Genomic DNA, 24458 nt, shown 5'->3' with positions numbered 1-24458 from the left:
GCACCCTAGAGCCCACACCACATAATACTGTAATACAGGCTCTACTGTAATCGGTTTTAGTTTTGACTGGCTGAAGGAGAACAGAAAGTCCTGGCTCCTACCTATTCAGTTGGAGACATGTGATTTTTATTTCTGTATCTACTTTGAACATTCAGTTAAGTCAGCTTTTAGAGGGTAAGATGCATGGATAATCTTCTATAGTTACAATTGAACTTAATATCAATTTTGATAAATGTTAGTATTCACTTTTGACTACATAATACCCATTTTAGCTAGCTGTTCTTGTCAGTTTTGGGTAAATTTCCCTATTTACTAAATGTGGGATATTGGGGTTCTGAACTAGAATTAGCATTTTGGTTTTAAATTACAGAAACCTGATAGTAAATGGAGGCGGCACTATGCAGACGTGAAGAACCTTGGACCACATGATGAAGTCTGCTCTCTAATGTCCTCTGTCTTGCTGCTGGAATGTTTAATTTTCACCTCGATTGCTCATTCCCCAAGTGACCTTGGGGCATGGCCTTTGGTTTCATTTTCCCCATCAGTGGAATATGGATGAGCATATTAATCTGCCTCACCAGGTGATATGAGGACTAATTAAAAATGAGATTAGATTCAACCAAAGTCTTCTAATGTGGGAAATATTAAACTTGGTGATGCATGTCTGAAATGCTATTTGATTTTTGAGAATGATCTCTATCTTTGGAGCCTCCTGTGACCTTGAGGACACTGTAGCTAAAATGTGAGTTCCGACAGCCTTCCTGTGCTGTTCGTCTCTTATCTGCTCTGGTATCATGTACTCTGTGCCCATCCTGGTGCCTGATCTGTCCAGACAAACTTTGAACCCAATATCATAAAGTGCAGGTTGTTTTTACCTTTGAGACTTACTTCCTGTATGTCCTCTTCTTCACCTCTCTCTCCCTCTCCCTCTCCCTCCTTCCCTCCCTTCTCTCTCTGTGATATGTATATGGTATATGTTTAGCTGTATGTGCATATACGTGGAGGTCAGTATCTTACTCTATCATTCTCCACCTCATTTCTTTGAAACAGTGTTTCTTGCTGAACATGAAGCTACCTGTCTTAAGGCTACTATAGGCAGGGAACCATTAGGAACCCCACCAAACTCCACCATCCTCCTGCCTCTGCACCTCATAGCAATGGGGTTACAGGCTCTTGTGACCACATCTAGATTTCTACATGAGTGCTAAGGATTCCAACTCAGGTCCGCATGCTCATGCAGCAAGCATTCTTACCCACTGAACCATCTTCCCTGTCCCCTCCTTTTATACCTCTTCATGCATCCTCTTTTTAGAGAGAAGTGCTAGAAATATGGAAGGGCTGATGGATCAGTAAATATTTTAATAAATTGACTAAATAATTCATGTTTTAGTTCATGGTCTCTCTCTCTCTCTCTCTCTCTCTCTCTCTCTCTCTCTCTCTCACACACACACACACACACACACACACACACACACACACACACACACACACAGGAGCAAGTTAAAATTGGGTTTCCAATTTTTAAATAGATCTTTAGCTCCACTGGGCTATTCTGAGAAGGCTATGCTTGTTCTCATTTCTTTTGTAAATATTCACTTCTTGGTATGGATCATCTTGTATTTTATTTAGTTGCAGATACCTTGTAGTCTTTGGTTCCCAGGGCGTCAGCTGCTTTCTAGAAGTGGAGCATATACAGATACCATGGTAGGAAGATGAGGGTCTTCAGAGGGGTCAATGCAATGGAGGTGGGGATGGGGGAGGAAATGATAAGTGACTGGATAAACTTTGACACACTGCAGCTGAACCTCCACACTCAACAGTAGAGTGCGCAGGCTATGTAACTGGGTATATTAGATTTTTGAGGTGTCTTGCTAGTACTGAGGCCATATTCTATATTGTTTTTCTACTGCACTGTTGCCAAGGTAAGTGGTAAGATCCTTGTACTACAGAATATAAAGAGACAGGAAGAGTGATAAGTTGTCTAGAAGCCACCCCAGGGTGTGTATGACTGTTCTCTATGCCAGGGAACTATCAGGATTCAGTTTCCAGAATCGTTGTGTGCTCAGGGAATAACAACAAACAAAAAGAGCTGCTTGTCCCAAGTTATACACTAATAATATTATTGATTGTATTGAATGTCAGGTGCACATGATAAGGAATTATTACTTTTTTATAGACATTGCTGCTTTATGAATGAGGAAATGGGTGGCTGACCATGTAGTTAGCTTCCCAATGCTCCAGAGCTAGCAAATGTAGAACTGAACTGGTTAAAAAGATTAAAACCACAGAAACAAGTACACGACATAAAGTAGGGCGGAGAAGGGAACTAAGAGGTGAGTGTGGGGTACTGACCACCGCCTGTTAGGCCAGCTCCCTGGGCTTTGCAAGCTCTAAGGCCAAGGAAGACCAGACAGAGGAGGCAGGTCAAGGAACTCTGCCTAGCAGTGCTCAGAGACTAAAAAACATGGAGTGAAACAGATGCGATTGATCAGTGGATGAGTGGATAAGATACACAGACAAGCATCCCGTAGATAAAGAGAATGTAAACAAGATACTTTCACAGAGAATAGGTTCCATATGGGTGAAAGTGAAATGGGATAGACTGACCAATTAACAGAGAACAGAACAGCCGGCTGACAACCCAGGATGGCGTGACAGGTTGAGGATGAGAACCACAATAATCAGCCCCACAAATTGAATTGTTCAGAGACACAAGAACTTAAAAACTAGACTGAGCTAAAAGAAACAAGAGCGTTGGCAAGAAAATGTTCTAGAATAAACATGACCCATCCCTCTTGCCATTCCCCAACTCAACTGGACCTGGATATTCCCAGGAGGTCATAAAGTAGCTGTGTTTAAGTTATGGAGAAAGCCTGGCAGAGATGGGGCTGAACAGAAAGTGTTCTGGGCCCCTCTAGACCCATGTTTACATGGGAAAGTAACATGTATACAGCTTCTCATTGTCAGTGAGTACAGGCTTGGCTGCCTGATTGTTCTGTGAGTCCCATGACTCAGTCCCTGGAGGGTGGCGAGGAGGATTCTTTCTAGCTGGGCTTTCAGTGAGCAAATTGTTTAAGAAAAACATATCGTGATTCAAATAGTCAGAATGTTATAAACCTTTATCTCCACCAATCTTCTCCTCAAATCTAAGCACTCTGCTATTGCTGGCAATGTCCCCTCATCACACCACTTCTGCTGGCTTTTATCTATTCTACATTACAAGCATTTAGTTCTGGCCCTCTCAGCTCCGGCTGTTCGGGCTGAACTTCTCCCAGATCTTTGTGGCCCAAGCTCTCTCCCAAACACTCTCCGTATTGTCCTCAGATCCACCCTATAAAGTATAGCTTTTGTCATGTTCTTCTGCTCAGAAAGCCCTTCAATTGTTCCCTATTGTCTTCAGGATATGGACCAAATTCCTCTGGATAGAGATTTGGACCTAGTTCCAAACTTGGATCATTAATTCTTGAAGCAGAAAACCACAGATACATCTTTTCTTTTCTTTTTTTATTTTTTTCCATCTCAAATCTTGGCCGATCTTTAGTTTTCCTACTGGGATTATTCTCTTTAATTCTCTGCTCAAATCTTATTAATTCTGCAAAGATTAAGTCTAAACCCATCTACTCCATAAAACCCTTTTTAAATACACCATCTCCCACCTTTTTGTGTTGTTGAAGCTCTTATTTATGGTGCTATTAATTACTCAGGGAATTTCCTTATTTGCTTCTAATTTCTTTTCTGTTGTCTCAGATGATTCCTGTATTCTGCCTTATTATACCCTCCAGCAACAAGAGCCTCCTTAACACAATAACTTCATTATATGTAAAACATGCTATGATACCCTGTATATTGGAGACACACCAAATATATATAAATCAGATGTGTCAGGATTCTAGCTTGCTCATAATAAATGTTTTGGCATTCAGTATCTTTTTGGAGTTTAAAATTTATATTTATATTTGTATTTAGGTGTATGTATGTATACCTACCTGTCTATACATGCACCCTGTGTGTGCAGTGGCCAAAGAGGCTAGAACAAGGCAGCTGATTATCAAGAATTGGAGTTACAAATTGTGAGAATCCTGGTGTAGGTGCTGGGAACTGAATCCAGGGCCTTTACAAGAGGAGGAAGCACTATTAACTGCTGAACCATCTCTCCAGCCAGACATTCAATATCTTCTAAGATATATTTCTTATGTATTTCTGTGACATTGGTCTTTTCTAAAACAGAAGATGGCTACCATTATTGATGGCTTTGCTGAGGGACTGGACTAGCTATGAGAAAGTGAGGAACAGAGTGAAGAGTGTTTAGACAAGATGATCATAGGACTGGAGTACTATGAACCTGACAGGCCTGTACCTTAGACAGTGTCTCTGTGTGCTGTTTTCAATCACATTCTCTGACAATTCTAGTCCTTAAAACTTTTCGACTTTAAAATATGTGTCATAGTGCCATCAGTCATATTTGGTTATAATAAGGATTCGTGTGCATACAGCTTAGAGTACACAGTGTGCACCACATAAAATTTAAAAATAGCCTTTGGCTTGTAGAGAAGATCTTTGTGTTTTATAAGGATAGTTTGACCTTTAGTTTTGTTCATTTGTGCCTGAGGCTTCTAGAAGAATTATACATGTGTGTATGGGTGTATATGTTATATATCTGTATCATAATTATATGTTAGGAATTATATAGCATGTGTCTCACAGATGTGAGAGGGAATAGCTGTGCTGTATCATATATGTGTACCATAGATGTGTTTGTGTATATGAGTACATGCATTTACATATACACATTCGTTTACTCGTGCGTATACAGCATATATACAAAAGAGAGAAAATAAGTTCTGTGAGTTCTGACTCACACCTGGAAAAACTCAGAGAAAACTAAGTGGAGTCCCATTCAGAGTGAACCACTGCCTTGACAAGCTTTTCTCACCTACTGTGGTTTCGCTAAATAGCTTCCATCTTAGGAGTCTCCACTTTTCCCTCAAAACTTTTCTTCATGGGCTTAACTGCCGAGGGAGAGAGGGAGAGAAAGGGGGGACAGACAGAGGAGAAGAAGAACAGAATGAGAGAGAATGGGGATTAAAAAAATAAGACACTCAGCAAACAGCAGGAGGGCCAAGAATAATATTTAATCCAAACAATGAATATTGTCATTTCCTCCCACAGTCTGCATTCCCAGTCATCTTCCACGGGCCGATGTGGGGAGCCAAGAAATGCCGAGCTGCTTGGCATGCGTGTGTGTATGGTAGGGGGCAGGGATGAGTACCCGTGTTGGAGCTGTGGTGGAACATTCTGGCGGTCAGCTCAGCCTGACTCTACCTCCCATGAGCTGAAGTCTATCCAAGGAGCTGGAAGCCAGAGGCACAAGGGGAAATAAGCTCCCGAGCTACACTGAACCTCAACAGCCTGCCCAGACCCTCTCGGCCCTAGAGTCTAGGGTCCCATGCTGTGCCTTCCTTTCTCATCTCTGAAGGATTTTGACCTCTACCCCAGAGGTCGATCTACTTCTTTTTCTTTCCTGTCCTCACCTTCCACCAGAATGCAAGCCTGCAAAGCTTGCAAACTGAGCACGGAATGTTCCATTCGTAGAGGGAATGGCCTGGCAGGGCAGCTGATGGAGACACAGAGAGGAGGAATTGAGAGAGTAACCACCTATTGAGGTGACCTAGGGAAGGCACCTGAAGGTCCTATCCCACTTAGCATGATGCTCAGAGTGGCCTAAAATTCTGCTATTTCCTCTGAGTCATTTAGTCTGTTATCTTAAAGAGTCTATTGTGAGCAAGCCTATGCCTGTGGTAGTCAAGTCCTTTCTAGCCCCAGGCCACCTCTTCATGGTCCCTTCCAGTTCACTGTAAGAAAAGCCTCAAGGCATATGAAGTATCCATATCCAGACACACCAATCGTCTCTCTACCCAGTTTCCCCTCTCCATGGAAGGTGATCCAGCTTTGGTGGCTTTTGCTTACCCCAAGGCAGGAATAGATGGGGTGGGCAGAGTTAGAGTTGAGGGTGGGGAAGACATGAAAGGCATGGAGGATTCAGTCAGAGTACACATATATCTAGGCCAGAAAATCATTTATTGAGCTCCAACTGCCTCCGAGGTACAGACAGAGCTACACATCCCTCCCTAAAGTCCTGTCCAAACCTCAGCACTCCTGCAAACTTTTCATCCAACCTTCCTGTTGAGAGCCATGGTAGTGGCTACTGTTAGTTGGGTGTGGACATGAAGGTGACCCTCTTCCCACCTAGAGGCATCACCTGAGGATAAAATATTCTCTGACTTCTATCTATCACCAAACCATGTGACATATACTTGCAGACTCTGGGAGTCCCAAGTTCTCCATTTCCAGCTAACTCCATGCCACCTGCACACCCCACCATCACTCAGAACTACTCCTTGGCTAATCTAGGCATCTGAACCCAATTCCATGTCCCAAAACAATAAAAAAAAAATACCAACAAAGTTTTTCTCCATCAGCACCTTATCTTCACTGTGACTCCCTTTCTCTGGTGTAGCTGATACCACATAACCCAGTGCTCTAGATTTCTATCAGGTGTGCCCTGAAATCTGGTTGCACATCAACTGTGTCCTTCCTTCTTGATGATATAATATCTCATGTGCTGTTTAGTAAAGGCTGGTGCCAAGCAGTCGACTTTGCTTGGGTCAAGAGTACTTATGTTAGTGATACAACCCAAGTTTAAGTTCAAAATTCTACAAAAATGAATACTGAAACAGGCCTGGAAGGGCCATTCCTGTTCAGGGTTTTCTTGTTTTCACAACTGAAGTGAGACAAGTGGCCTACAAGGTCTCCTAACATTTATTGCTGCATGGAATTTGGCTTCCCTCTTGAAAAGAACACTGATTTGTTTAGGGACTTCCCAGGCCCCTCCTCAGCTCATCCAAGGTCAGAAGTACAGACCTTGAACACAGAAGAATCCAGTTCTATGGGGATCACACAAGCAGGGGTACGTCCATGTTACTCTGCTCTCTATTTATTTATCATCCTCCTCCTGGGTTGTGGGGGATCAAACCAAAGCCTCCATCATGCTAAATGATTGCTCCACCAGTGTGCTCCACCTGAGCCCTCCATTCTCTTACATCAACTGTGGGGGGAGCCACCCCCACTTTTTTCCTCAGGGTACTCTTGAGTAGGGAGAAGTGAGAAGTATTTAGATAGAAATATAGAGGGGGAGAGAGACACATAGAAACACAGGATAGCCTCTAGAGGGCCTGGATCAAAACCCACCAGCCCCTTCTGTCTTTTCTAAAGGGCTATTTATAGAAATGCCAAGGGGTGGAGCAAAAGACCTCCTCCTAGCACAGTCAAGTGCAGACCCTTCCAAACACCTGGTAACCATGCATGTGGTCAATCCATCCTCTTACGCAGCCCTGCTGTGTAAAGCAAACTCAGATCTCACTAGGAAACCTTGGTGGGCTCCCACAATCAACCTGGTGTCTAGCACATCAGCACCCACCCATCAGATGAAGTCAATGTTTAATGAATGTTGACTTGCATGGGTCTTCTTCAGAAAAGCCTTTATGAACTAATGAGTTGGGCAGTTTTGTTTTCTGCTCTTCTGCCTTCCCTCCCAGTTAAGGTTGTCTTTCCCCATTTTGTTTCTGATGTCTCAAGGCATCATCCTTACTGCTAGAGAAGAGGAACCTGTGGTGACCGAGATACCAAGGTTACCATTATGTTTTGAGGATTTTTTAGAGCCCAGGCAAGCTTTCCTCTTTGGGTTTTACATGTTCTGTCCTCATTTCCTATATACTTGATCCTTGCTCCCTCACAGCTCAGATCCTTCTGTATGTAATGAAGGTGAGTGGGCAGGAGACCGTCAAAGACAGGAACCACTGGGGTTTGTCCTAAAGGTGTTGGTAGCAGAATCTTGAGGTTTTGTTTACCAGGACCTTGATGCAGAAAACTCATTCACCAGCCTCTGAGGCCTATAGTGGTTGCCTCTCTTGCATCCATGAAACTGAGCAACTGAGTGTTTGCTGTGGGTCAAACACTGTCTTCATCATTCTGGCTCCATTTGTTCATCTACTCCATAGAGTACTGTGTGAGGTGGGCACTGGCATTCTGTGTACAAGCAAGGATGCTATTGCTTATAGCAAAGTGACTTGTGAAGAATGTAGAAAGGTAGGGGAGGTGGTGTGAGCAAAGCAGGACTCTGAACAAGCATTTATGTAACATGGTATCTGTGCTCTTAATCTTCGTGCAGGCTCCATAGTCTTTATGTTTTCTGAGATAAGAGTGCTAGAGCTCTGGGTCCTTTGAAGGAGATGAAACACTATAGAAAAGGAAGTCATGTGACCTAATTTTGCTTGATTTTCCTTTTCTATTTCAACTACTTTTTTTCAATGGATATTGCTTTCTTAGACACTTATCAGAAGTAGTCTTGTTCCTGATGTCAGGTATAAGTGAACAGATTATATTAAAGCTTTCTTTCAGTCCTTGTAAAAGGGCATATTTACCTTCTCTGGAGGTCTGGTAGATTTCACAAGGAGAAGTTTGAGGTCCTACACAGTGTCCATAAAACTACACAGCAACCATTGATACATTGTAGACTATAAGACTAGACCCCAAGCCAGGCATGGTGACACAGACCTATGATCCCAGTCATTGGAGTGGCTGAATAAGGCTGCTGAGTGAGTTCAAGCACACTATTGAACACTTAGCAAGACCATCAGAAAAAAGGGTATCGGATATAGCAGTTTCCTAACCCTAGATCCACTCCCTAGTCCTGCAAAGACTACAGACTAAATGACTAGAGCCCATGTCAGTGTCCCTCTGATAGCCAACAGAATGTACATATGTGTTCATGATTTTCTTGCAACTGCTTCTTACTTACTGACTATAGAATTGAGCCCTGGTCTTCCAGGTGATGCTCCTTTAAGCTGAAAACCCAGCAGGTTCTTGGCATCTTAGTTATTCATGAATTTAGCAGAAGTTTGGGTCTGAGTTATGAAGTCTTCAAAACTAATAAGTAGGACCAGACTCCTAGTCTTCCTAGTAAGCCACATTACCCATACAATGTTAGCTTATGCCTGTGCCATTCTTTCCAGTCTTCATGAGCATTCTTATCAAAGTACCCACAGTGTCAGTTATTCCTCCACACTTTGCAAAGACCTATGATTTAGTCCCATATTCCTACCCCATTGATTACTGATTTGCAGTCACCCCTAAGATGTTCATGATTTACTGTCTTTCTGTTCTAGTATTCTCTTTCTCTTTTGTTCCCTGGAGAATTTTTCTTCCTTCCTTAAAATCTTAGCTGTGAAAATGGGACAATGCTTTGATTGTTTTCTTTAAAGTTTTGATTGTTACATTTTCTTACACACTTAAGTTTGGCTCCTCCACCACATTTCTTTTTCCTCATTATCCTGCCTCACTTACACCTCCCACCCCTTCTAATTGCTCCTCTGTAGCTGGAGATTTCTCCAGTCCCACCAGGGCCTGCAGCCACCTAGAGCCAAGTAAACACACAGAGACTCATATTACTTATAAACCGTATGGCCGTGGTAGGCTTCTTGCGATCTAGTTTTTATATCTTAAATTAACCCATTTCTATTAATCTATAAGTTGCCACATGGCTTGTGGCTTACCAGTTCTTTACATCTTACTTCTCATGGTGGCGGCAGCTGGCAGCATCTCCTGACTCAGCCTTCCACTTCCCAGAATTCTCCTCTCTCCTTAGCCTGCCTACACTATACTTCCTGCCTGGCTACTGGCCAATCAGCATTTTATTTATCAATCAATCAGAGCAACACCTTCACAGCATACAGAGCAATATCCACAGCACCCCTCCATTTTCATTTTATACAGAGAGAATTTCCACATTCTGTATTTGACTTCTAACCTGCAGAAATTGGTGCATATCAATACTCTAATATATAATAGGAATATATAAATACATACTAGAAATATACAAATATGTACTAGAAATATATAAATATGCACATGTAAGTGATGTGGTTCTCATAAAGCAACATATCTACCCAATGTCCTATCAGTAGAGGAATAGTGAAGAGGAGGGATCCTGTCAGAAAACATGCAAATGGAGTTAGCCTTTCATTTTTAAACACAGTAATCATCATACTAATTTATTTGTTGAGAAAATATTCTGTCTAGACTGAATTAGAGTCTGGGGACTAGAAAGGTTATAAGATCCTGGGCCATTGCCCAAACATTCAGTGTATAAAGTTTTATGATGTACATGTCATAGTAGCTCTAAGGCAGAAGGAACTGTGGATTCAGAAAGCCAGATTAGACATTGCAGAGGAAGATATAGCTAGAAATATCTAAGATATTCATTTTAATATCACATTTCCAAGAGTATTATAACCCCACAGCTATGACATGCCTATAGCCTTTTCTCACACCAAGGGGTGAGATCTAGAAGAAAAGAATACCTTCCTTTTCTTATTACCTCCGACAACTACAGTGTACATCAAAGTGACTAGATTTAGCACCATGAAGCCCAGAATGCAATGCTTTTGTTGATATGATTGGAACACATGGGTGATTCTTCCTCGGGACAGCAATCTACAGGAAAAGTGGATCCAGCAAGTGTCAAGTCTCAGGGGAACTAAAGTGCTAGGACACTTATTTGGGATAAACCTTGGTCTATGGCTGAGAAACAATGCGAGGCAAGAACATGGGAGCCCATGGAAACTTATATGTGTGACTCTTTCTTCCTCCCTGGGCTGGGCTACTGTGTTTATTTTATACCAGTGTATACCTCAGCTCCTTTTGTAGAGACATGAAAGGAAACTAAATTTCCTTTCATTTCCAATAAATTAAAAGATGATAAAATGATCTGAGAGTGAAAGAGAGAGATCAACTGATCAGGAACCACAAAATCTAGCCTCTGTTCTCAGAACTGCCAGGAACTAGCCTTGAAAATAAGGTAGCTCACTTGTGTATGTATGAATGTATGTGTGTGTGCTTGCTTGTATGTGGGTACATGTGCACATGTGTGCAATTGTATGCAGAGGCCATCAATTGATGTTCAATGTCTTCCTCAGTTACTCTCCAATTGTTTTTTGAGACATGGTCTCTCACTGAGCCATAAGCTCCTTATTTCAAGTAGACTCGCTGGGCAGCAACTTCTAGATTCTTAGGTGGATCTCCTTAGCACTGGGATTATGCTATGAGACATCATTTGGCTTTTCCTGTGGGTGCTGGTAACCAAACTCAGATCGTATGATTGCATATCAAGCACATTACTGACTAAACCACCTCACCAGACCACAGTTCACTTTTTGAGTCTCCATTTCATTTGTAAGGTGCACATTTAACAGTAAGTAGCTTTTAAGTCTACATCTATCCCTAAGGTTTCCCGTTTCTATGGCCCTTATTAAAAACAAAACAAAACTAAACTAAACTAAACTAAAAGCCTTTTCACCATTCCTTTCAACATGGACCCAACAGAGGGGTTGCTAGATTATATTAGGTACAGGAAGCTCATACTATTTTCTATGACTCCACTAATTCATATTCTCACACTTGGTCTTTATCATTCATTGCCAATATTCATTATGGATTATCTTATTGAAAAACAAGTAGAGTTCTGGCAATATACATCCACAAAAGGTATCAAAGGCCTCCCAAGTTTTGTCTATATGATTCTAAGGGGAGATTTGTAATGGAATTCCCCATTTTATATCCTCATGTAAAACCTAGGCTTTACAGATACAGCAGACATAGTTGGGGTGTCTTGATCTTTTGGTGCTGTTAAAAGAGACTACTTAAACCTGGATAATTTCTAATGAATATAAATTCATACTCCCATTTCTGGAGTCTGTGATATTTAAGGTCAAATTATCATCTAATGATGGAAGGTGAGGCATGAATGAGGGAAGGAGGGAGACAGGGTGGTTAAGGGAAGAGAAAGCAGCCAAGGCAATCTCCCCTTTTACAAGGAGCTCTCTGCTGAGACACTAGCATTTATCCATTTGTGAGGACAACTCTCCCATGGCCCAATTCCATCTTAAAAGTCTCACATCTCAACATTGTTTTAATAGCAATTGTATTTTAACATGATCTGGGAACATACAAGCGTTGAAACCACATAGTACAAGGTGAGGCTTAGAATGAAGACAGGCAAAATGCCATCATTATTGAAGATCCAGAGAATGGGGCAATTTGGTCTACAGGTCAGTCTACTGTATGGAGCTCAGTCTCATCATAGCTTCTCTGGAAAGAGGCATCTTTGGAGTCCTGACACATCCTAATGAATGTGAACAAATTGATGTGCTCTGATTTCTCGTCTGAGTAACAGGAAGGCTTGTTCAGAAATGACAAGGGAGAGAATAGAGTGCTCGGCATCAGGCCAAACTTTAATGTCTACTCCTGGTTTAAGTCATCCCTGTAATCAAATAGGAATTTCTGCCCCCAAGATTCCCAGAGGGAGAGTCCCTTATGGTTGAGAGCCCAACCTTTATATTAGCAGAACAGGAGGATGGTGGTAGGAACTGCCTTCCTAGAACATAGTTGTGGTCTTAATTTCTATTGCAAGCTGCAGAAGAAAACAATTCTTGCTCTTGCTCACACAAAGGTTGTGTTGCCAGCCTATCAATCAAAGTTTGTGGAACTCTCTTGAGGGTGGGTTCTGTGGCAAGCTGACTGAGGCCTCTCCTATTGTTATCTTTCTTCCCCTTTCACAGCTCTTTCAGACTCCTCCTCCCTGCAGAAATGTCTAGTCCTACGTTATTCTCCACAGAGGATGTAGCAGAAGCCCCCCCAGGTAGATTCTCTCATCCCTAAATCTGAATCCTTTTTCCCCCAGAGCTGAAGACCAAACCCAGGGCCTTGTGCTTGCTAGGCAAGTATTCTACCACTGAGCTAAATCCCCAACTCCCAACCTAAATCTGAATCAAGTCATTTCTCATCCACATTTTGATGCCAGCACTGGGCTAGCCCATCAAACTGAGACTACTAACAGTGACCTTCTTCAGAGGGGGAGCCATGTTTTCACCATATATATATATATATATATATATATATATATATATATATATATATATATATATACACACACACACACACATACATACATACATATATGTACATATATATGTGTCCCTGCATATATATATATATATATATGTGTGTGTGTGTGTGTGTGTGTGTGTGTGTGTGAGAGAGAGAGAGAGAGAGAGAGAGAAAGCGAATCCTACAAATATAGGTATAGAATCAAGAATGTTGACTGGTTGGCTGAATGACTACAGCCACAGATGACAGATAGGACCACCATCTCTGTGGCTCAATCTTTTGGGGGAAGAGCTGCAAAACAATAAATGTCATTGGACACAATAGTAATAATAACTCATTCTGTTTACAAGGAGTCTCCTGTAATAATAGCACTTATTAAGAACAAATTGAGCCGGGCGGTGGTGGCGCACGCCTTTAATCCCAGCACTCGGGAGGCAGAGCCAGGTGGATCTCTGTGAGTTCGAGGCCAGCCTGGGCTACCAAGTGAGTTCCAGGAAAAGGCGCAAAGCTACACAGAGAAACCCTGTCTCGAAAAACCAAAAAAAAAAAAAAAAAAAAAGAACAAATTGTATTTAGTGAAGATTCCAAAGCTATACAGACAGAATAGACTGGTGTGTGTGTTCCAAGTATACTCTTATTCATTATTTATCTGATCACCATACCTTCTCGCAATCCAGCTACCACCAAGAGGCCAACAAGATAAGCCTTTCTGCAACAATCAAAATTGGATAACATAAAGGGACTGCATCATAAGAAGAACAACTCAGACAGTCTTTGACTTGAGGATTTACTTTAGCTATGATCTCCAGGCTTGGATTTCTGTCTCAATGCTAAGTAACAACTGAAAGGCATGTGTATGTGCCAGAGAAAGCATATTTAGTAAAGAAATGAATCTTCCTGAACATTGAGAAGAAATAATGTTCATACTGATGACTTTATGTTGTATAAGTAGCTGTATTTTATAGATTTTTTTCTTTGTCTGCATAGTTAAAATGAGAATCAAAAAATGACCTCTACAAAATGAGCTTCAAGTGCTTAAAAAACACACTTACATGGGATACTTTATGGCGTAAATGAAGTGCACATATGGGTAGGGAAATGTACCCTTATACACAGGACCAAAACATCCAGCACCCTCTCTTTGGAAGTAGTCTTAAAAGAGGAGTAGTGTACTGAGTCTAACATCTTCAACTGCTGTGACTGTTTGAATGCTTTCATACTTTGGATCGATTTTGTCATTTTTCCTTTCCCACTCTTTCCTTTGTAGCTTTGGATTCAAACTGTCAATCTTCCCACGCACATGTTGCCATAGGAGACTCTGTTGAGGGTGGAGTGGTTGGCACATTACAGGAGAAACAATTAATTCTAATAAGTATATAGTATATTAAACCCTCGAGTCTTTCCAAAATTTCTCTATATTTCTTCCCCCTTTTCAAAAATTCCTCCCTCTCCCCATGACCCTTTAGGAGTTAAAGTCAAACGACTTTTAGAAATCATTTGGGGAATCATTGCAAGAGAAGACCAGTGAGACCTAAAGAAGGTCATCTAGGCTGTGACTGCTTCATGGTGGATTCTCTTATGTTCCTGAGATGAGAAGCCACCCATGGTAAAGATGTTATAAAGAACAGTTACCTAGAATTCTTTTCTAAAACCATTCAAAAGTGTAGATTGGAGATGGGGAAATGGCTCTGTTTGCAATAGTCTTACTTTACAAGCATAAGGACCTGAGTTTGATCCCTGAACCCATGTCAAAAAACAAGCAAACAACAACAAAAACTAACCTGGGTTTTGTGGTACATGCTTTCAATCCTAGTGCTGGGGAGGCAGAAACAGATCTCTAAGGTTCTCTGGCCTAGTCTACTTGGTAATGTTTAGACCTCATCCCAAAACAACAAAAACATGAATGGAACTTGTGAAATGACACCTAAAGTTGTCCTCTTGCCTCCACAAGCATGCACACACATGTATACATTCACTGACACACATATACATATACAAACATGCATACACAAGGTATAAGCTGTTTTTTTTAAGGAAAACATTGTCAAACTTACCATTCCCTCCATTCTGAAGAGCACACTAATATGTGCAGGAGAAGTAGAGATATTCATGAGTTTTTATAACTATAAAAATAATATAGACAGTAAAAAAGGAGCTCACCAAGTTTCGCCAATTAATTAGTCAAGGTTGGAGGCAGAGTAACAGATCTTAGTATTAGGCCAATTATTCTCTAAACACTTGAAAAAGGAAGAGGAGACTGAGGGATCTTAAAAGATGGAACTGGTCCCCCATGCCTGATCATGTAGTCATCTCATGTTTTCTGGAGCCAAAGTAACTGACTCTAATGTGAAAGACAAAAGTTCACCTCTGAATCTTTGGGTTTTTTTTTTTCTCCTAGAGAGGCCTGTGTTGCAAACAGAATTCATGTCCCTTCCTGCTCTCAGCTGACATTGCTACACAGCTGTGTGACTGTAGTTAAGGTCTACCCTATAAGCAGCATCTTTTCAGTGATTGGTGAACGAGTATACATCTGGAATGAGATGTTCAGATGACCTCCGGACCCCATAGAATAAATCAAAACACTGAAGTAATGCCTTGGACGAGGGATGAGCTTGTTCTGATGTAACTCAATTGCTGAACATTATTTCATGGCCATTACTGAACTGAGTGATCTATTTTATCAATGCATGGTGGACTATGGAATAGTCTTCATAATTGACATTCAAGGAGGGTAGGAGAAGTGAAATGATCTTCACATGTAACTGATAGGTGGTCTCAGAACACCAAAGTTCTGTAATCCAAAGAGCTTGACCATGAGATGTTTCCTAAGGGTTTACATTTGGGCATGCGCTAGAGAGGGTAAGTCAGGGTTACAGAGGAGGTAAACTGGCTGATAGAGCCTCTTGGATGCTGTGTGGTCTATTTCCTTCAAGAGGTAGCTCTTTGGAGCAGCAATGTATTGGTTGGCTGAAGTGTTTTTTAACTGCCTGTAGCTGTTCTTATCACATATTCCCTTTGGGGGTGAAACAGTCCATTAACTCTGATCTAGTCTGGGCCCATTTCCCATTTTGGTTCCTGTTAACTGACAGCAGTAACAGGAGTGTATGGAAACAGTTCAACTCTCTCTGCTCAAATGCTGTATCTAGCTGTTCTGCATCAGGTAGCTAGCTTTACATGTGGAAATATTTTTTGTTTCAACCCTGGTGTCCTTAACCTAGGACCACTTTCACCTTGGACAGACAACTTATAGGTCATCATAGAATCTGAGGACTTCTAGGGTAGAAGTGCCAGGCTTTGGAGAAGGGCAAAAAGATGAAGAGAAGTATCATAAAGGCAAGATATGTGACAAATGATGCCTAGCTCTGCCTGATCCTGGCTATGTGATCTGGGAGAATCTTATCATCTATTTGCATTTCTGTTTTCTCACTCATAAAGCCAACATTGCTCAATACACAGGCTTAAAAAATAATTAACAGAATTAAAATGTGAAAGTATAATATGCATACTGTAAAGATTATTACAAGAAAGCTAAAGTAACTGATAAAAAAGTTTGATGATAGAAACAGACCTTAGACTAGGCCAGAAGCAGGTGCTAGACAGGAAATTAGACAGTGCCTTGGGCATAAAGCTCTTTTCTCAAGGCTTTTCAACTTCTTGAGATGTGTTCTGCCTTTTGAGTGCTCTTGTACAGTCTTTTGGGTATCTTGTGAATTGGGCTGGAGTTAATTAGAGGTAAGTGGGGGGAGGGGAAATGATGGGGCCCATGGAGCTACACAGGACACTGACTCCATCTCTTCACAGCCTTTCCAAGCAGATGGTTGGTGTGATACTATCAATAACCGGGCCTATTGCCACTACGATGGAGGAGACTGCTGCTCTTCCACACTATCTTCCAAGAAGGTAAGTGGGATACCTGGGATGGGCGGGAAGGCTGTGTGGCTCCAGAAATTAGGGGGGCTTTGGCTAGCTCTCCTTCACGGCACAGTTATTAAGTGGGAACTACAATGAGTAAGCACTGGAGTTTCTGAAGTGATTAGGAGATTACGTGATGAGGAGAAGAGGTGGTGAGTACAGCTTACTAAATTACCAATACAGTGACCCGTTAGGACAACAATGGCTTTTGTTGCTGAAAGTCTCCTGCCAGCTTGTCGTTGCCCAGATCAAAAAACCGTCTTCCTTCCCTTGAAGGTTCTAGACTACCAATGAAAAACTCCCTAGTTATTACTTATCTTTGATCTATTGTAAGTACAAATGTATTTACAATAGCTACCTGGACCACTCGCTGGATCAGATCTGCAGCATGACTTTATCTGATACCCTTTGTCCCTGTTATTCTTGGCTCCATTAAATTGATAGATTAGCACCTTATGTCTGAGCTGAAATTTTACAGTATTATGAGTAAAAATGCAAGTGCTCGGGGGGATATTTGAAGCTAGTTGGCAAATTCAATGAATTGGAGATATGCTCATGTTATTTCCTTCTCTGTATTATCTCCACAATAAAGCCATGATCAGCTCTATACATACTAGAGTACCACATACAATTTCTGACCCTCTCTGATCACTTACTATGTGCCAGGCACTATCTTCAGCATTTCATATGAATGAGGTGACAACATGGAGTACTTAAGGACTCAACACATCACCAAACAATTTGGGCTTCTCTTCCTCTGATAACTAATCAATCTTGAGCTAAGAGAAACAAATCATGAACTTTGACATAAATCAGAGATCAGATCAGGCAGCTATTTTCTAACTTACTTGTGGAAATAGCTACTCAAGGACTCTATCTATATACAGGAAGTTATGGCCACATAGGAAGAAGTCATTTAACTCTCTCTCCATTTCATATTCTGCAAACCTGGGATTTGTCTATGAATTTTAGTGCCTCTGGCCAGCATACAAAAAAACTGAGATTATAAAGGCATGCACGTCATTTCACTTCTTTATTGACTACTACATCATATTTTATTTCATATGTGCAAATAATCTTACCCTTTCTCTAATCTAATTGTGCAATTTCTAAACCCATCCCTTCATCATATTTACACTAATATGTGACATTTGTATTTATCTCATTTAATCATGAGTACCCCAAAGGTAGAATATTTACCACTCTTGAGTCTCAACAGTGCCCATTGTCTTTGATTCTAATTATAGACACTCCGAAGGAATTGCTTATCTCTCGATAATAATACAAGCAGGAAAAAAAAAAGCAACTTTTTCTGTGTCATCTCTGAAATGGGAGAGGGATAATTACATAGAAGTGAGATAACAGTCACACAAAGTAGGTAGGGAGATGCAATGTCTCACCACCTGAAGTATATCTTAGGCTCAAGAAAGTAAAAGAGCCATGCATATGAAGATGACATAGACCATCCCACTGTCCCAAAAGTCAGAAATATGGAACATTTAGGGATTCTAAGCTTCCTGTGTGGCAGCCATTGCTCTGAGTTAAGTCAGTTGTAGTCTTCCTCAGAAGGAGATGTGCTAACATTCATCTCTCTAGCTACCAAGATTACAACAGCAACAGAAACAATCATACTAGACATTGTCAGTAATGTTAGGAGTTATTCCAACAATAGTTATAGGTGTACAGCAAGGTATAAATGCGTTTTACCATCCATTTAATCCAAGAACACAGATGTTCTCTGGAAGGTGGAACTGATGTCTTCTTACCTTATAGATGAAGAAAGGGAAGCAATGAAGGACTACCTTGCCTAAAGTGACATAGTGTATAGTAAGAGGAGCCAGTATTAATTACAGGTCTATGATGTGAACCCCCAATCTATGCTTCTTGTAGGACCAAGTGAAGAAAATTAAAGCCAGCTGAAAAGTGAAAAGCTTGGCACAAAAACACAAATGATTTCAACTTCCTGTTCATTCCCCTAGGTCATTCCATTTGCTGCTGACTGTGACCTGGATGAATGCACCTGTCGAGATCCTAAGGCAGAAGAAAATCAGTAACTCTAGGACCAGAGCCCACCCTCCTCTGCCCTGGCGGCAGACTAAGAGAGAGAGGCTCCCGCAGCAGGATGCAAAGGGTGAATGAACAATACAGGTCCCATGGCCGAAGGAGAGCCTAGAACAGAGAGCCTGTAAGAAATGCAAGAGAATATTTGTAGGTGCCAATTCATGCACTACATAGCCCACATAGGGAGGAATTCTAGGCAAAAGTTTCTGTAAGAAGACAATCGATTAGAAACGGAAGGAGAAACGTGGCAGACAGGACCCTCTTCCACATTTGTGCTCCACTCCACCCTTTCCTTACTCCTGCTCTCTTCTCCACTCTGCACACTGTCAGGGTCTCAGCCCCACCCGAGGTGTAAAACAACATCAAAATATTAGAAGATGAGCTGCCAGGGACACTCTGTTAATCCCCATTTCAGATGGACTGTCATCTTGCACGGCTCATTGGCTCTAAAGTGGCCCTTTGCCTTTCTTTTGTGTAGTCTTTCTTAAATAATGAAGTTAGCTATGTCTTTATAAGTATTTAAACATAATTATATAAATATATTATATATTTTGCTGTTTACCAAGCTAAAAATTATCCATTATTCCACACATGCTGCTGTGAAGTTCATGTCCAGATGGATACTGAAGCTTCAAAGACAGAAAGAAAGGTTCTTTTGCCCTCCTTCTACTGATAGGAATTGACAGGTTGGATAGGCAGAGGAGAGAGTAGATGTAATTCTGGATCCTAGACTGTCAGCTGATCATCACTTTATGACCTGGGATCTGGGCCTACTGAAAGGAGATAGATTTGGCGTGCTAAGAGCAAGAGGCATGGAAAGTTACAAAAGGGAACCCATTTGGCAGTAGGTCTAGTACAACTAGACAATGGTTTCTAAGTATCGCTCAAAAGGAACATACAAACTTCTCCACTTCTCAGAACTCAGAGTTGGTGAAGTCCAGGGTCTTTTCCACTTCTCCATGTGCCTAGTCCAAGGGTAGCTGTCAGCCAGCCAGCCAAAAAGTCTCTACTGGGGCTCCTCCGAACAGCAGGCTTACGGGAACTTTCACCCTCTTCATACTTGGCCAGTTGGTGTCTCTCCTCATTGGATGTCCCAAAGTCTGGCCATCATTCACAGTCACATCACCAACTGTTGATTTTCTGAGAAAAAAAAAAAGCTTTGGAAATTCAAGAGGGTAAAGGTGAAAAGAGATAAAAGAATAGAGAGGAATGGAAAAGCCAAAGACTGTCAGAGAGGTGAGAGGTCAATATTAAAACAGGTTTGAGGATAAGAGGATGAAATGAGTAGCCTGTTCCAAGTCTCCAAAGGAAGACCCGGTGATCCTGTGAGCAATGAGATAAATCTTACTCAAGTGGCATCGCATAAAGTTTGTGACCTAGCAAGCAAGCTTGGGAAACATGTGGAGCGAGGGTGACACTCTGTGGGGAGAAAGAAGAATTTCAGCAATTTAGGGTCCATTTTGTCTTTGCCATTTTTTGTTCAATAGCTATATGGACTACATACAAAAAAGTTCCATTAGCTCTTCTGTTTCCATCCATCTTAGGCTCACACTTTCCCGTGGAGTCTGTTCTAAGTGTGTTTTCTTACAACAGTTTCTGGATCAGACCTAGAAAGACAGTAAGTGATTCATCTCCCCTGTTTAGCAAGGGTCTTGTCCTCTTACGAAGGCTCTGAGCTCTGTCTCCCCTAATTTTTTTCTTCAGTGGAAACTGAGACCAGGCAAAACTCAGAGCCACTTCCAGTATCTCCATAGCCTCTCCTTTTGTTCTCCCTATTCTTCATTATCCATGAAGCAACTAATCTATCAAAGGAGAAAGGAAACATTATTGACCATCATCAGCATACCACTCCTACTGTACACGTTAAGAGCAATATTATGTAATGACTGTGGATATGGCAATATACACATCCTTACCTATGGGCAAGTGGAGTGAGGACAAGGAAGTCACTGAGACATGGAACAACAGAGTTTGTCCATCCAAAATTCCATTGTTGCCTCTGTTCTTAGCTATATGGTAAACAGTTGCTTAAATACTGTTGACTGTCTGAGGCACACTTCGTGCCCTGAGTCAAGAGAGACAATTCATATGTATTTCTGGATCCTGATAAGTTTAAAATAGAAAGAACAATAGAAAAGTTTAGATTCTCTACTAAACACACACACACACACACACACACACACACACACACACACACACACACACACACACTATAAAATCCTTTTCTTGGAAAAACGTCCAAATTCTAGGATGCCTTGGGCAATCGGGACAGAGGAGACAGAGACAGAGACAGGGTAATAGTTATCTTGGGCACAACTCAGTGCGGAGAGGCTGTGTCCCCCATGAATACTCACAAGTACACAGTGCTCCCCAATGTGTGTCCATGCTCAGCTTCTTTGTTAAGTCCATTAAGAGTAACAGAGAGAACATTTCCATCCCATACTTCATTTTAAGATACTTTGTTCCTTCTTGGCAACATTCACTTTGCCCTGGGAAGGCAAGAGAACAGTTTCTGTGGTGTATAAAAAGCTCCTCAGCCTGAAGGCCACTTAGCCATAATCAGCTAGAGACAGCGGCAGCAGTCTTGTCTAGACTTTGTCCCTGGGTCCCAGTGTTTGGAGTAACTCAAGTCCCTAATAAAGAAAATGACCATAGATCCCAGGGACAACTCACTTTTGTCCCCATGAGATTGTCTGCATTTTTGTCTCTCTTACACATCCATAATGTCATCCAGGGCCCTTCACAGAGGCTCCTGTCTGTTCCTTTGTTCTAGAGTCACTTCTCTGTTTCTTCTTGTTCCTAGTAACTAGAGTTCTGAGGTCCACATGGCCCAGGGGTGGCTGACTTCAATAGTTAGCATGGCAGCCTTCAATCACAGATACAGGAGAGAGGTCAGCAAGGACAATGTGAAGATACTGGCAAAGAAAGCAGCGAGTAAAGAGTCTCCTTGGTTCTTCCCTTCCTTTTCCAACATTACAAGACATTGGTCTTGACACTTCATCTATTCCGTGTGATCTCTATTGAGTGTGTCAGTTAGTACCCAAGGGGTTAGTTTGATTGAAACACAGTGAAAGGAGCTGATCTACTGTATTGTAATGTAAAACAGCTACAACCAGTTATTTTATAAGATTATAAAATGTTCATTAAAAAATCAGCACACAAAATATGAAGTGTGTTTGGTGTCTTATTCTTTGTTTAAATGATTTCATTATTTCTGAGTCACTTTTCATTGGCCTGTACCAGATCCACATTTCCCTTATTGGCTGATCATACCCTTCAGTCACTTGAAAACTATTTGTTATATAAATAGGTTATGAAAGAGAGATAAACATGAAAGCCTACCAGAAGAGATGACATTTACAAAGGTGGAGTGTGTGACTGTTATGCCAAGTGCCTTGTGAGCTGTGAAACACTGTAAAAGAATCATTTACATTTCAGAAGTGATAACCATCGCCTCTGGATACTAACAGGAGGTGGCCTTTGAAGGCTGGTTGGTAAAGGTTGCATGTGATTTGATAGGCAGAAGCACAGGAGTGAGGAGAGAACAGAGGTGAAGATATGGGGATAGTGATGGGAAGGACTGTCCATTATTGGACATCAGTGAGGCAACCGACTTAGCTGAAAGATGGAACTAAATTAATATGTACCAGGCACTTATTTAAGCACAATCTTATTTAATTCTCATGGGGGAGAAGTCTGGAAATCACATATTCTCTCTTCGCCGATGAGAACACCAGCCACCAGTCTGGAGAAGCAAGTTCTTCTAGATCCCATGTCTAAACTAGCTTCAAGCCTGGTTTGGGGGATACTGGGTGTAAGAAGGAAATAAATAGCAATTAATAAAGAAAAGGGGGGTGATGAAATGTCAGAGGTGTCACCGTGACCTCCCGTGACACTACCATCTCTGAGAGAAAAGGGGAATTAGGAGAGCAAGTTTGGGAACAAGAATTTTAATTTGCTCCTTTTATAAACGTTGCTTGATGGCCAGACAGATAGTTTAGTTAGAAATTTCACATAAAGACTGTGATCAGCAACCTGGAAGAGACTTCTGCACCTGGGACCGATAGGCCAAATTCTCTGGTCATACCAGGCACAGCTGGGAAGGCCAGACAGATAGCTCGTCCCACCTACCAGACACTTGGGAAGACAGGAGGAAAAGATAGCTGGAAGCATAAGCTTGGATTGTGGGGAAGAGGTTTGTGGTTAGAAATAAGTATTTCATAATAAAAGGAATTATTACCTGGCATTTTTTGCAATGACTTGCAAAGTGCCTTCCTGTGATTTTTAGCTAACTATGGGTGATGGGTGAGATCACTTTTGCTTTTGCTATTTTCCAAGTGAGGGAATTGCATGATGGAGAGATTAGAAATGTGAAGTATGTATACTAAGGTGCACGTTGGAAATAAGACTCCAAGTTTTGTTTTGTTTTGGTTTTTGCTCTTAGATGTAATGTGTTTTCTGTTATGCTATATGTAACTCAGTAGACCCAAGAATGAGCCCAGACTCTACTGCAATAGGAAAGTTCACAGCTTTTCATCTGTTTGTGTTTGAAGGTACTCACTGTGGTTTCCCTAGTCTTTTTCTCTCCTACTGCTGTCCATGTCAAATGGTAGGAAATCCTCCCTGAGTACCCTCCCTGGACCCTCTCCTCATGCCAGGTCTTGAGTGTAAGCAGATGCCCTTGAACATGCCAGTTTGGACAGCTGGACAGAAACGTCTGGCAAGGCCACATTCTTCTTAATAGTTTCCCTAAGGAAAGTCCTGGACAGAAACTTTAGAGCTCTGGTTTTCATTGACTGACAAATTGAAAAGACATAATGAGTCATCCATCCATAAGCTGAGAGCCCTGGGCTAAGAGACCTTCTTTTCCGTTCAGGCCATGCAGGTGATGAACGCTCTGGGGGTGGAAAAAGGTGAGCGGAATGCTTTACACTTTGAAATTGCTTCAGTGAGTCTCTGGACTTGGTGTTCAGTCACTGTGTGTGTGTGTGTGTGTGTGTGTGTGTGTGTGTGTGTGTGTGTGTGTGTGTTCCCAGAAACACACACATATTCACGTGTGTGAATACACATATATATGTTGGTATATATGTATGTATGTGCATGTGGAAACCAGAGGTCGGCCTTGGATACTATTCATCCAGCACTATCCACCTTTTTCTCTTAAGACCGGGTCTCTCACTGACCTGGAACTTGCCAATGGGTTAGGCTACTTTCTGCTCAGTCAGTCCCAGGGATCCACTCACTTATCTCCATTTCCCCAGTGCTGGGATTACAAATGTGCACCACCATTCCTGGAGGATGAATCTCAGGCCCTTGTGCTGGCAAGAGAAGCATTTAATAGACCGAGTTGTCTTCCCAGCCCCTATATCACATTTATTTTTAGGTCACTTCATTGATTTTCATATTTTGTTTGAGAGACAGCGAGAGACCGAGGGAGACAGAGAAAGGGGAGAAAGAGCACCAAATTGGGTGGGTAGGGATGA

The 24458-nt window shown here is 41.6% G+C and overlaps 1 protein-coding gene across 1 annotated transcript in view; it reads left to right on the top strand.

Annotated features, from left to right (window-relative positions):
• The window catches only part of Pappa2 (pappalysin 2), a 253241-nt gene extending 229257 nt beyond the window's left edge, over window positions 1-23984 (top strand). The window contains exons 22-23 of the mRNA XM_052737329.1: window positions 16804-16902; window positions 18894-23984. Of these exons, the coding sequence (XP_052593289.1) occupies window positions 16804-16902; window positions 18894-18968 (174 nt within the window). The 3' untranslated portion in view covers window positions 18969-23984. The remainder of the gene's footprint in view (window positions 1-16803; window positions 16903-18893) is intronic.
• The last annotated feature ends 474 nt before the right edge of the window (window positions 23985-24458 follow it).

Source organism: Peromyscus californicus, unplaced genomic scaffold (assembly GCF_007827085.1).
Source record: "Peromyscus californicus insignis strain IS unplaced genomic scaffold, ASM782708v3 Scaffold_14__1_contigs__length_90479793_seg_2, whole genome shotgun sequence".
Lineage (NCBI taxonomy): Eukaryota > Metazoa > Chordata > Mammalia > Rodentia > Cricetidae > Peromyscus > Peromyscus californicus.
This window is presented reverse-complemented; position numbering and strand designations above follow the sequence as displayed.